We start from the raw sequence: 14,084 nt of genomic DNA on the forward strand, positions 1-14,084 counted from the left end.
TCATCAAAGGAAAAATCCATAGATGCATAGCTGTTTGATTACCCCTTCTCATTCATATATACGCCAGGAAACATACAAGAATAATATTGAAATATTGAATTGATTTTGTGAGAGCTAAGAAGATTGGAACCTAATAGAGATCTTTGCTAGTGCTAGTTCTAGCTCCTCGCAACTCATGAAGCTAGATGAGATCTCTAGATTTAACCAATGTGAAGCCAGCAAATGTCCAGAAAAGTAGACAGAAGGAAATGATTGAAATCATCGGGGGCTGTTCCATATTAGCTAGAAAGAAGGCTCCAAATTCTAACAAAAACGCCTCTTCCCGTCACTGGGTCATGCAGCTGGGTTTAAGAGATCCACATGGGGTGCAAAATGAATGATAGAACAAGTAACAGCATGACAGACATTGAGCTTGTGGCAACGATAGAATCCAATGAAGCTTTAGATTCATCTGTTGTGGGTACCGGAGGGGTCAGTCCAGGGTTATTTAGTCCAGTACTGCCACCACCATTGATTGGTGTAGTTGTCAATGGTGTCATTGGTACATTTGGATTGTTTGTCACTGTTGCTGGTGGCGTTGGCACTGGCATCCCTCCAGCTGTGCTGGAAATTTCAGAATTTAAGCTGTTAAATCGCAGAAGTAGCAGAGACAAGGACTAAAAATAATCACAAAGCAAAACATAAGCGTTGTAACTTTTGTAAGAATCAGCAGATAAACTTTAATCAAGCTAACATAAACCAATTTGGTTAGTATTGTTGAAAATCCAAAACTGTTAAAGATCAAATTAGAGTTTAGGACAAGTGTGCTTGCCTAGCTAGATGGAATAAACCCAAGCAAAGTTATGGTAAACAACAAAACAAGACTAGCTCAACCAAAATTAAGATGGAACAGGATGCTTGGGAAACTGTTTTAATCAAAGTCCTGTCATAAGCCAAGGCAGATGGGCTATATGTTTTGGGTAGTTTAAGTGCTTTGACTAGTCTAAAATTATGCGCAAGTAATGGTCCTAAGACAGGACCATGCTAGAGGGAAAAAGAATTGCAGACTATGTTTCTGCTTCACTCACCATAAAGAAAAACTAGTCCAAAAGTAGATTCTTTGGAGTGACGACCAATAGCATGTTAAGAAAAATTTTCTCACATTGCCCATTTTTCATTGGCATATCCTTGTAAGAGAGTAGGAGTGCATATCCTTCCAAATTTCTCATAAATAATGGAAAAGTGAAGCAAATGCTAGAACTACATTAATTAAAACATAAAATCCCAATAGATAATCCACATTGTTTGATTTGATTAATTAGAATATTTATTAATATATATATTTTTTAAAATTTCCATGCAGCAGAACTACCATAAGCTTGTTTGTAAAGCTATGCAATTTGAAGCCACTAGTGGACATGCTCTGAGCCAAGTGGCACAAGCAAAAGTTACAGCACAAGGTGGTCTATGGGACATGACAGAATGGCATCTGGATTGTTGATGCCATCCTTTGCAACATTCCCATTTGGCTTAAAGCCCTTGTCTCATACCTTACATCAAAAGGGCACCTAACCTTGGCCTCATCGATGGCCCTAACATCAAAACAGCAAACAAGAGTCATTTTAACCTAAGTACCAAACCGTAGGACTACGATTTAAAGTAATTAGACTGAGTAATGGCCAAACATGGGAATCCTAGTTGAGTTATCTTCAATCTCCACTATTATTTAATAGTAAAAGAATCTTTCCTCTCGAGTCATTTAAGCTAACAAAGCAAGAAAAAGCTCCCTTTGTCTCCTCATGCTGAACAAAGAGTACACATTGGAATGCGAAACTAAAACTGTTCAATCCAAACATTTTTCTACCTCCGAGGTAAAAAAACATATAGGAGACAAAGTTGTACTCTTCCAGACATGAAGGGAGTGTACTCAACTAGAACAGACCCAAAAAGCATAATTGTTGCATTAGTTTGGTTCCTTTCTAAAACAAAGATCACATAAAGTGCTGTCATCTATTCATGTAAACATTTATTTACTTTTGATAAAGAAACAGGAGATCTATGTTGACCAATTATTTTGTCTAGTATAATAGGTGGATGGCTGAGATTGAACGATCCAATTATAGCTATACTCTGAACCCCCTGATTTGGTGAAAAATCAAGGATTCAATGGGGTGAGAAAGTCCCCAGGAAGGTTCAAAATGTGTATTAACATTTTGTTTTTTTACCCTTGCCTGAGCATGGGCAAAAAGTGAGCCTTAGTCTGACAAGACCACCAGAGTCCATTCAGTAGACATGAGAAGCCTCTTGCTAGACAGAAACTACTGCAGCATTCAGGGATCAGAGTAAAATCAGATTTGCATCATTAACCTTGGCCCAGATAAACCCACGGGTAACTCCTGAGTTCCCTTATCTAGAGTATCTCAACCGTTGGATGTCCTTGGACAAGGAGTTAACATCCAACGGTTAGAAAAATATTAGCTGTTCCCATCAAAACATGACAGAACTAAAACTGTACGAGCAAAGTGAGGAACCAAAGGCATTGGAAGAAGAGACCAAGAGACATACACCTAGTAAAGCTGACTTATACAAAGCGAAGATTGTCCTGAGGAAAAAATGGACGGTTAGAGATTAAGATGCCATGCGTGAAGACACATGTGACACATCTATCTAATAACGGTATCATAATCCGGGATGCTCACTCTCCCTCAAGAATCACGGCACAGGCATTGCCTATACAAAGATTGAACTCTATTACTATTACGGGACTGTTTATACAAAAAAAATCAAAGAATGCGTGAAGCTGAAGAAAGTAAGAAACTAGACCAAAATCTTTCTAAAGCTACCTAAGTAAAAAAAGGAAAAAGAAAAAGAAAGCAATGTACTTGAGCTGAAAATAGTGGCAGCCCAAGATTATTTTTGCACAAAAAACTGATATTTAAAGACATTATTCAATAATGTAACACTAAAAAATCAGGCATACCTTTGAGAAGATGGATACATACAAGATCCATAACCTACAAAACGAAACGAAATAAAGAGAACAAAATAAGCAAAAACCCAGTTGTAAAAACCAACCAAAAAAAAAGAAAGAGAAATTTGAAGGGAAAGAACAAACTGGGATCAGTTTTGGCAACAGTGGCAGTGCCAGCAAATTCACAGGCACCAGGTGCCATGGCCTTGCGCTGGTAGTAGCTATTGAAAGCATAAGAAGCATGAGCCTGGATAGTGTTGGGAAGAAAACAAAGGCCACTTGACTGTATAGGGCTACAGTCTGCACCAGCGGCACATGCATAGTCTAGTGCAGTTTGCAAAGCCTGGTTACTTGCATCACTCCTGGCTACACACCAGCTCGTCCCCTGAGCAACCGAGAAGCTGCTTATTAGCAAGGAGAGGAAGAACAAAACCAGCTTTAAGACTGGTACTTCCATGGAGAACAGCTCAGTTGGTAAAGCAAGAAAGAGAGAGAGATAAAGAGAAGAGTATAGATAAAGAGCGGAAAGAGAGGGAGTGAGGGGGAAGAGCTCTTTCTTTTGTTTTCTTTTCTGCTTTTCTTTTTTTAAACCTTTTTAGTACGCTTATGTATATATATATATATATATATATACACAAACACAATGGTACTGTTATTTTCATGGCTTTGATTATTGGCCTTGGTGGCCAAAAAGGAAAAGAGAAATGAAGAGAAAAAAATATTGTAATATTCCTGCTTTGGATCTTAGTTTTCATGTATGGATTTACCAAACTAACCCCATTTCTTTTTAAAGTAGTATTGGATTCTCTGCTGTCCTTGCTGCATTATAATAATAGAGCTCTGAATTCTGATAGAAATGGATTCTCTTACAGGGTGAATCTTCTGCAGCAGAAAATCAACACATCTTTTGAACACTGTATGAGAGATTTGTCCAATCAAAATATTGAAAGCCCATCAAAATTACATTTGGGTCCCATTATCTTGTAGAAATTCCAAAATGGAAACTGTCAAATTAGTTCACAATTTTCACTTCCTTTTTAAAGCACATTACTTCTTTAATAATTAATTAGTTTAAAATTTTAAAGAAACGAAATAAGTAAAAAATAATTATAAGTTACAGACATTAAAAAATTCATTCTAAGTAATACTTAAAACCAAAATACTTTGATTTGGCATACATTATATATAGAAGTGGTTCACTAGCTTTTCTAGAAATAAACTTAAATTAAATATTAGTAAATTTAATGTAATAATAATAATACTAATAAGTTTGAACTTAAAATTTATATTTTCCAAAAAATTGATGAAACAAAATGAGAATAAATATGAAATAGTTCCTACTTTGCTACATGTATAACTTGTATTTAGGATTACACTCACAGTTGCACATGAACATACTGTAGCTTATAATTTTAAGAAGTGCCAGCCACATTAATGAGCAAAATCATAAGATATGCAAAACTTTTAGCTCCAGCTTCATAAATAAGAAACAAAACCCTTGCGAAATCCACAAGATGGATGACTCAAAATATTCATCTGGAGAACAATCAATGTAATAATTTGTTAAGTGAATGCCTACAAAAACAACCTCAATAAATTAGGAACTAAGTTTTCGAGGCAAGAGGACCAATTACAAAAGAATACTGAAGCTTTTTCTGAGAATATAATTTCATGATATACATAGTAGAACTCATTACATGTCAAAAATGGGTATTGGAGTATATGGTAATTATTGTTGTACACTCACCTCTGCCTTTCATGTATTTCTGTCTCTCTCCTCTGGGGGTGCAATTCTAACTCACCCCTGCTGTCATTTAAGAAACAGAACAAGTATGGAACAAAACACTTCCTTCAAATTTTTTCATAGAATAAGATGTATGCCTCACAGCGAAGAACTTCTTCAAGTGATACTTGGCGCACATAATTATCACTGACATAATACCACGGAGAACTCACATATTCAGTCTCTGCCTTCCCTTTCCTCTTCTCAGCTCCTCTCACATATGCAATGTAGTGCCCCCCTCTCATTGTTCCCGAATGCTCCACAACCCCCATCAGATGGTAAATACAGTTATCTATGTCCACCCTGCAAATTATGAACATGTTTTTAAATCATATGAAAAGGTATTGAGAGAACCGGATGCCTAAGCAATCAAGTGTCATGTACTAGTTATACCATGTAAAATCTCCAACAAAACTTCGTATAGAATGTATATGGATAGCCACTTTCCCTGGTTTCTATATGGATTTTATGGCTTCAATATCATCTGAGCTATTGCTCTAAAACCAGCTATTTTCAAAAGGATGCTTTGGCATGCATCTAAAAAAGCCTATGTATATAATCAAAGTTGGACACAACTGCTAATTAACTTAGAAAGATAAATACAATGACAGGGGATTTTCAAAAACAAAACATAATAAGACAAATATAGATGAGGTTCCCTAGAAAACCTTTTAACACTTGCATGAAAAGCCAAAGAGTGATGGATTCTGTAGCAGTGTACCATTTGAAGCATATAGCAAGGAGTTCAATATCCAAATACATACATAAGTGTCTAGAAGCATGTACACACACACACACACACACATTATAGTGTGCTTGTCCAAACAGCCGGATTGAAACAAAGAAAAAGTAGGTGATCAACAGAGACACATATCCAAAAATAGACAAGTAGGAATATATATATATATATGTATATAAAGAGAGAAAGAGAGAGGGAAAAACATGTATAGGAACATGTAGAAGACAGAAAAAAAGTATCTTTCATATGTTTCCTAAAAGAACTTTTAAAAAGGCAGATTTTCAAAAATATCAGCTCCAATAGGTCTCCTGATTTCTTCCCTGGAACCTCATCTAAAAACAAAATATCTGACCACCATTCCAGATCTCTCAATGTTAATAAGAGTTTAGACCATCTCAGCCACTCACCTCTTTGTAGCTAAATCATTATGTCTCACATCCATGATATAAGGTCACTAGTTCAATTACTATAGATAATGTTCAATAGTAAAAGGATAGCACCTTGGAACATCTTGAAATTTTGACCAACTCAATTACAAAATATAATCCTCCCTATAAGTGTCCAATTCCCATTCAGTATGTTATGATCATGATTATTTAGAAGCTCATGAGAGAGGCTGGCACATCCATGCCCAATAGTCTTATGCTCTCAGCCAGGTTATGATACTGCTAATGGCTTGTGTTGGCATTCGTACAGTATTATTTTGGAAACTCTTAACAATTTTCAATTTCAAAAGGCATATAAGTGAAAATACAGTTAGAGCTGCCATATAATAAAACTCAAAGGAAATAAAATGAGCTGTGAGAGGAAAAGATACCAGTTTTTTCTTACAAAAGCTCATATTACTTTAATGAAATAAACCATAATAAGACATCGCGAAGTTTATCCTTTTCTCAGTCTAACCATCCTATTCAATTTTCCAAACTAACTGTTTTAACTTCAATTGAAAACAAATAAAGTAAAATGAACGGCAAAAGGCAAAGCATTTTATACAAAATGACAAATGCAAAAATATAATGACATCCTACTAGAGGTGAAACAATAATTTGAACAAGCTAAAAGTTACTCAAGTCTAAGATATTCTAAAAATTGTGTTCTACAAAGATCTTGCACTTGTATTATAAATGCCGTAAAAGTGTTTTTTGCCATCTTAAAAATCAGACAGTTCAATATTCCTATACAATAAACTCTGTGCTACAAGGGGTCGTTTCATGTAATCACAAATAAATCTTGTACTAACAAACAGGGAACACATTGACCAAGAATATATGACTGCAGCATCTAAAAGCACACACTACCAGCTATCTGTAAATTAAAACAGATCAAGCAACCAAATTGAAAATAATAAAAGAGGTCACCAAAATTTTAGAATTTAGCTTTTAGAGAGGTTTAAGAAAAAAGTAAGCACAAGGGAACAGACTTAACAAGAAGAAAGGCTATGCACATTAAGACATATGGAAAGGTACCTGGCATCCACATATGGTCTAAGATCGATTGTTTCTCTGAAATTGACGTGGCCATTCAATTTACTTAAGCGACCACGAGCGTCTTGGCTGAACCTCTTCAAATGAATAGTTAGAATAGGTGGAGCCTTGTTTATGAGGACCCTCTTTGTTGCATTTCTCTTCACCTTCACGTTTTTAGAGTCTATCTCTTCATCTTCACTTTCCCCTGATTGACAGTTTTCGGCCATCTGTGAATTACTTTGCTGAAATTTATCATTATCACTATGATTTTCAACATTGCAAGAATCAACAGGTTGGATACCACCAGATTCTTCTTGACCACAAGATTTAGAGGAGACTGAAGAACTTGATTTCATCAGACTTGCATCTTCTATCACTGATTTCCCTTCTTCAGATTTAGACACAACTGAATTTAGCTCACCTGTTTGACCGTTTTCAACTTTTATACCATTTTGTTTCAAAGAATCAGTTATCTTGTTATGTAAAACCAAGCTTTCACCAGAATTACTAATATCGCCATTACTAATAGTTCTAACTCCGTTAGGACAAGGGAATTCTTTATCTAAACTTGGTGGTTCACATTGGCTTTGAGTCTCACCACCAATGGATAAATTCTTTGACATCTTAGTCTGCTTCTTCTTTGCTTCCAACTTCTGACGTCGCACAATTTTTGCACAATTCTCACAATTCCAAGCATTATCGTCAGAAAGAAGCTCCGGCTTTATGAAATGAGCCAAACAGCTTTCTACAGACACTGGAGAGTCACTATCATCAACCTCATCAGGATCAGAATCACTAATATTCCCAGCCAAAAAACCAGTTTCAGCAACTTCATTTGCTAAAGAGGGCCCAATGCTGGGCCTTTCAGCAATTTCAGGCTCATTAAACATGTCACCAAAGCCATCGAACTCCACTTCCTCTTGTCCATGGCCAACATTTGATGAGAAGGCCTCGTTTTCTCTCACACTCTCTTTAGAACTGGTACCTTCTTCTTTGTAAGGGAGCAACAGAACCTCAGAATCTAGAACCAGCAAAGGAAGCTCCTCTTCCTGAAGGTTTCCAGAAGAATCATGTGGTTTCCGATTTGGTTCCCCCTCAACTAAAGAAACCTGACTACTTTCTGCTAAAGCTTCATTCAGAACCAGATCCTTGTCTTCAGAATCTTGAAAAAAGGAAATATCATTATTTTGAGAAATCAAATCATTCTCAACAGCTATTGTTCCTGGTTCAAGGTAATCCATCCAAGTAAAACCATCTGCCCCAGCTGCATTTTCCTCCAGCGTATTCTCCATTACAAGGTAATCCATCCAAGCAAAATCATCTGCCGCAGCTGTATTTTCCTTCACCGTATTGTCCATTACTTGCTCATTCTCAGACTCCGCAACAGCTAAGAGATTCTGTGAAGCAGAACTGAGTTCATTGGCCACGGCACTTGTGCCAACAGCACCTGATAGTAAAGTATCACTGGAAGATGCCACCATGGTTTCCGTTTGAGGCACAACTATATGGCCTAGGCCTGGAGATTCACTGCTTGGCGATGAAGTCGTAACACCTTGAGCTGGTGACCGATCTGCATCTTTGTTAATTTTTCCTCGAGCCCTGCCAACTTTTTTTGGTGGCAGCTTTGTTTTCTTGGCTCGAGAGACTGGTTGAGCCTTTTTAGTTGGGGTTTTCTTAGTTGGAACTGGAAGGGAGAGATCTAAAAATGGTTCATACACTGTTGAGGAGTGCCCACATTCCTCACAACAGAGAGTACTAGAAATTTGACCCCCAAATACTGCATCCACAAAAGTAAGATCCTGATTTGCCAAAACTACATCATTTTTAGAAGCATTAATGTGTTTTTTCAGAGCCAACTCTTCTGTATAAAGCCCATCAAGCAAGCAACGAAGCAATTCATGACTATCATGTTGTTGATAGCCCCTAAACTGGGGAGCCTTAGCACAAATGCACCCAAAAAAGGGTTTTGGATTGATAGCATTTTTCAATCCCATCTCCGGTTTTGTTTCAGCAAAAAGCTTTTTCAAAGAAATAGTTAGTTGCCCCGCGGATGCATCCAGATTCAAGAAGTAGTCCCTTAGTCTATCCAGAGCTAGAAGATTCTGCATTACTGAATTAAAGAAGCATGTATTCCCAAGATTAACCAAACCCCGAACCGTATAGCCACTTTTTTCATCAATGCCATTTGATATAGTTCCTTCTAATTTGATTGCATTCGTAACACTGCCACTTCCAAACCAAACATCCTCAACATCAGCTGCTGGTAATTCAGATGATCGTTCTTTAATCAATTTTACAACCTCAGACAAAGCATCTTTATTTTCACCATTTTCTTCCGTTTTCTCTACAGGAATAAATGTACTACACGCGAAGCACCACCTCAATTGGGGATTATCCCACTGAATCATCAAGTGATGACGGGTTTGTCTAATATGACGAATTGCATGGGTGGTAGAAGCTGTTGGCAAACCAACTCCAGCACACACAAAATGTCCACATTCCAAACAAACCCAAATGGCTTTCGACTCAGATTTTGAATCCACCGATGCACTTCCCTTCTTCTTCCCATGTTTACCCTTTCCCTTACTCCCTCTCCTATCACTTCCACCTTCCCTACAATCTTCGCACCTAATAGGCTCCGAGGACCTTAATTTAGGCAACAATTTATCCAAGTCAATACCTTTAACAAGATGGGGACATGATTTCCTCTCTTTTACGACTGGAACTCCATCATCAACATTTTCAATACTAGCATTATTCTCTTGAGGTATAACTTTTGGAGATTGGGCTGCCACAACCTTTTTCTCCCTAGGAGGTACTCGGCGATTCTTCTTAACCCTTTTCCCCATTAGTTCCTAAAAAACCAATTCCAAATAACCATTAACACCTTAAACCCTCCAAGCAATAGCAAAAACTCATATGAGCAATCAATACAGAAATAATAACAAAAAAAAAATCCAAACAATCTACTCCCTATACATATATGATGAAATTAGTATACATGAAAATACACAAACTCAGTATCAACTACACGAAGCAGAGATTGAGAAAAAGCAAAAAAAAAAAATGTAAATTTAGAAGATGACCCAGACGATGATGATTTGGATTGACAAAAGCAAACAGAAGCTTCTAAACTAGTATTGAGGCCACGGCAGGTCCAGCAAAGGTGTAAACTTTACAAAAATCAGAAAGAATTAGAGAAGAAGAGAAGGAAAGAAAAACTTTACCCGAAAATCTGAAGGAAGAGGACTAATAAATATCGGTTTAGAGAAATCTAGTGAGAAAGGGCTTGTTTACATGAGGGCAAGTAAAAGAAAAGAATAATAACAATAATAATAACAAAGAAAGAATGGGGTTTTGGAGATTTAGGATCTAAGCAAGGAAGGAAGGAAGAAGAAGAAGATTAAAGAGTCGCGTGGGCATTATAAGGGTTTGCCTGGCGCACCCTCTAAGTTTACTCCTCTCTCTCTCTCTCTCAAATCATCAGAGGCAAGAGAGAAGGGAAGCTGTGAAGGTGAAAATTATAAAAACAACTGCAGTAACCTGATTTAAAAACTGTATGTGACCACTTCAATATTATTGGAAAACTATTCTTGTTTTTTTCTTCTTTTTTAGCAAATTACATAAAATTCCTTGACGTTTGAGTATAATTACATTAGAGGACAACAGTTTGCAAAAACTACATCCCGCCTCAATGTTGAGAACGAGGTTAACGGAAAACTTGCAATTACTGAAATAGCCCTTACTTAGAAAACCCACCTCAACACCGGCGTATTTATTCTGCCTACTTTACTTGAGGTCTTCTAAATTTAACCACCGTTTCTTTTAAAAAGGAACATACGCTCGTAATTCATCAAAATCAACCAAGTAACTTTATAATATACTATCATATTAATTCACAAACGATAAATTTTGAACTTCTTGAGTTTATAATTCACTATCTTACTTCATTTAAATTTAAGTTTGTGTAATGTTTGAGTTAAATTTTTATGTATGCGTGTTATTGTGTAAATTATAAATTTTAAAAATTTTACTATAACATAAGCAAGTAATCTAAATACACAAGCAAAATTCACACATCATACTTATTACAATATTATGTAATCATATTCTTAAAAATCAAGAATCTATAAAGAATGATGAACATACTTTTTCCTTGATCCCGTTTCTCAAATTCGATTCACACTAATAAGCAATATATAATGAATCTTTCACCTTAATTCTATTCAAATTGGGTAAAATAATGAATAAAAAAATTGTAACCTTGTTTCTTAGCTTTTCGGTGTCTCTAAAATCATAAAATCATGTTATTTAAACTTCCAAAGCAAAAATTATGCCCAAATTTAGACCTCTAGAGCAAAAGTTATGCCTAAATTACCAAAAATACCAAAAATAGGTTTTTTTTTTACAAGATTCTTAATTCTTGACTTATAGTGAATTGTAGTAAATTCACCACTACACCAAAAAATTGATTTCTCAATCAAACAAACTTACCACTTATTTATCAAGAATCTCTTCAACTTGAATGAACAAATTGTGGAATGCTAAATCAAGATCGTAACAATTGAATTTCTTGGTTTTTTCTTTAAATTTAGGTAATGATTGTTTCTCTTGTGAGAGATTTCTTAGAAAAATATGAAAATTGGAGATCAAGAAAGGGTGACCAGAGGATTCCCAGAGGAACTATTGGACTTGGGGTTTTGGACTTAAAAGAAGATGAAATTTTTTTTCCCTTTTTATAAGGTGTGGTCAAAATTTTAAATATTTGCTTCTTGATGGACTCTTCTTTTATTTTTATTTTAATTAAAAATAAATTCCTATCAAGAGTCTAAGTTGGTCATCCATAAACTATTATGGTTGTAATATACTTCTCCAATAATTATTAAAATTATAATTAAAAATAAATAATATATTTATTTAATTATAATTATTTGTCCAAGTCAAAATATGATTCCTTCTTGAATAATTATTTTATTTTATTATTATCCATCTTTAATTGAAAAGAATTAACACTAAAATAAAAGAATTCTAATCAAATACCGACTATTATAATTTATCAAGAGATTAAATTTAATTAAAAATAAAGAATAAATTTTTTAACTTTTTTATTATAATTAAAATCTTTCAATATTATTTTATTTCAAGACAATAATTATCTTCATAAATATTTTTCATTTTAAGACAACTCTTGCCTTAAAAAAACTCATTCATTAATACAAATTTTGACTTACCAAAAATAAAATAATATAATTAAGACATCTCTTGTCTTAAATCAACATATCTATTCTTGTCTATCTTAAAATAACTCTTGTTTTAATTAAGACAACATATGTACTTTGTCTAAATTGAGACAACTCTTATCTTAATTATAACAATATATAAAGTTATCATTTTTAACATAAATTTAAATAATTAAATAAAACATGCATTTCAACTGAAACAAGTTAAATAAATTGAATTATGACAAGCTAAATAAAAAATCTATTTGGACGTAGATATTACAAGCTCTAATAAACTTAAAATTACTGTCAATCTCATTAAGATAATTCAAGTTTATTAACCATAAATTCATGATTGCACTCTTGGATTAACTACAATTTTAAAAAAATGATTTAATATTTAATATTCAATATTGGTTATCCAAAGTGCAAACCTTATTTTGTGAACTCTCATAACCATCCAATAACAAAAGGTAAAATTATCGTTTTATTCTTTATGTCAATTTTGTCTCTTAATCTCATATTTCATCCAATTTGTTATTCAATATTGCTTTTCAAAAAAAAAATAGTGATTAAATACTCTAAATCTAATCTTTTAGGTATCAAGATGCGATGAGTAATTAATTCATCTATTCACTAGGCCCAAATTATTCACCAATCTTTCTTAAATGACTAGAAGTAATGTTAATACTATTAACTCTGTTATTTAGATATTTATTCCCATATACTTACTTCAATTATAATCTCAACATACACAGCCTAAATTAATGTATTAAGATGATCTTACTCATGGTATATTAAAGATTATAAGGAGATAAAAAACAAGTTCACTATCTATCAATATTTTGGTTCTACCATAAGCGAATATATAAGTGTGAGATTAAGTTTTAAGTAATGGTAATGATAAAACTTAAACTTGATTCTCATGTGATTCTAGTTCAAATTATAGTGTCATTACTCGAAATTAACAATTTCAATGATTTAAGACTCATTATTCTTTTGAAGTGAATTGCATTCTTTTCATTGGAAATAAGTTAGACATTACATCTTTAATATAAAAAAGTGATCAACTTTATTATATAGCTATGAATAATTTTTATATTCAATTAAAATTCATGTATCATATTTATGACTCTTCATATAACTATATTTTAATATTTCAATATAATTATGGTACTTTTATAACTCGATAATGAATGTTTACTTAAAACAAATTATTTGTCTTATTATTAAAATGTATTTTCATTACAAATAAAATAAACAGAACATAATAATGAGAATACACTTGCTTTCTAAAATACCATATTTTCAAATTCCTAATATATACAACATTAAATAATTGTGTAATTTTAAAATTTGTTATTTACATTAAATTCTAATTTTGTTTTATTTTAAACTTTTATATTATAAAAGTAAGTGTCTGGTAGAACCCTAGGGAACACTTGTAACTAAGGAACATTTGTAACTTTAGGTGAAGCTAATGCTCAAGAGATTTGTTAATGTACAAGGAATTTTTTTGGTTAAATTTGTTTTACTCTATAAACATAGACAAGAGGTAAAACTAGATAAATTCTTGTGTTTCTCTATATATTAGATTTTTTATAAATTTTATTTTTATTATTTTTGAATTTTTTAATAAAACTTTGATTATATAAAATGGATAAAAAAATATTATCTTGTCAAGACATCTTGAAATGAGAGAAAAATTAAGGATTACCATAAGTTATAAAACATGTAAGAACCTAAAAAATTAGAGAAATATATTGAGTTTTTATTTTTAAAAAATAAAATTGATCTATAATTCAAGCTTAGTACCTATTGATCTATAATTCAAGCTTAGTACCTACTATCCAAAATTCAAAAATCATCTATCATTTCCACTAATATTTCGCCAAGTATCTAAGGCTTATTATGAATTAAAAAAAAA

The 14,084-nt window shown here is 33.5% G+C and overlaps 2 protein-coding genes across 4 annotated transcripts; both read right to left on the minus strand.

The window, feature by feature from the left end:
* On the minus strand, window positions 1-3,530 carry LOC110422335 (Carbohydrate-binding X8 domain superfamily protein). 2 transcript variants are annotated; one of them, XM_021436205.1, is made up of 3 exons: window positions 3,095-3,530; window positions 2,960-2,993; window positions 1-603 (listed from the first exon to the last, which is right to left on the minus strand). In XM_021436205.1, the coding sequence occupies exons 1-3, from the start codon at window positions 3,405-3,407 to the stop codon at window positions 348-350; spliced, it is 603 nt and encodes a 200-aa protein (XP_021291880.1). In that variant the 5' UTR covers window positions 3,408-3,530; the 3' UTR covers window positions 1-347. The 2 variants fall into 2 exon arrangements, with proteins under 2 accessions (XP_021291880.1, XP_089640485.1); XM_089784359.1 differs by having other exon boundaries at window positions 351-598.
* Window positions 3,208-10,463, minus strand: LOC110422331 (ubiquitin carboxyl-terminal hydrolase 2-like). 2 transcript variants are annotated; one of them, XR_002445711.2, is made up of 4 exons: window positions 10,166-10,463; window positions 6,939-9,793; window positions 4,698-5,036; window positions 3,208-3,335 (listed from the first exon to the last, which is right to left on the minus strand). XR_002445711.2 is itself a non-coding variant. In XM_021436199.2 (3 exons), the coding sequence occupies exons 2-3, from the start codon at window positions 9,785-9,787 to the stop codon at window positions 4,802-4,804; spliced, it is 3,084 nt and encodes a 1,027-aa protein (XP_021291874.1). In that variant the 5' UTR covers window positions 9,788-9,793; window positions 10,166-10,463; the 3' UTR covers window positions 4,534-4,801. The 2 variants fall into 2 exon arrangements, 1 of the variants encoding a protein (XP_021291874.1); XM_021436199.2 differs by lacking the exon at window positions 3,208-3,335 and having other exon boundaries at window positions 4,534-5,036.
* Between the last annotated feature and the right edge of the window lie 3,621 nt (window positions 10,464-14,084).

The sequence above is a fragment of the Theobroma umbraticum genome, unplaced genomic scaffold, assembly GCF_002168275.2.
Source record: "Theobroma umbraticum cultivar Fairchild unplaced genomic scaffold, ASM216827v3 scaffold_130.0, whole genome shotgun sequence".
Taxonomy (NCBI): domain Eukaryota; kingdom Viridiplantae; phylum Streptophyta; class Magnoliopsida; order Malvales; family Malvaceae; genus Theobroma; species Theobroma umbraticum.

Excerpts from the sequence above, each read along its gene's own strand:
- LOC110422331 (XM_021436199.2), bottom strand. The coding sequence starts at position 9,787 with ATGGGGAAAAGGGTTAAGAAGAATCGCCGAGTACCTCCTAGGGAGAAA. Across the intron at positions 5,037-6,938 it reads AGACCATATGTGGATGCCAG|GGTGGACATAGATAACTGTA; the intron begins GTACCTTTCCAT and ends CATAATTTGCAG.
- LOC110422335 (XM_021436205.1), bottom strand. The coding sequence starts at position 3,407 with ATGGAAGTACCAGTCTTAAAGCTGGTTTTGTTCTTCCTCTCCTTGCTA. Across the intron at positions 2,994-3,094 it reads TGTTGCCAAAACTGATCCCA|GTTATGGATCTTGTATGTAT; the intron begins GTTTGTTCTTTC and ends TTCGTTTTGTAG. Across the intron at positions 604-2,959 it reads ATGTATCCATCTTCTCAAAG|CACAGCTGGAGGGATGCCAG; the intron begins GTATGCCTGATT and ends TGAAATTTCCAG.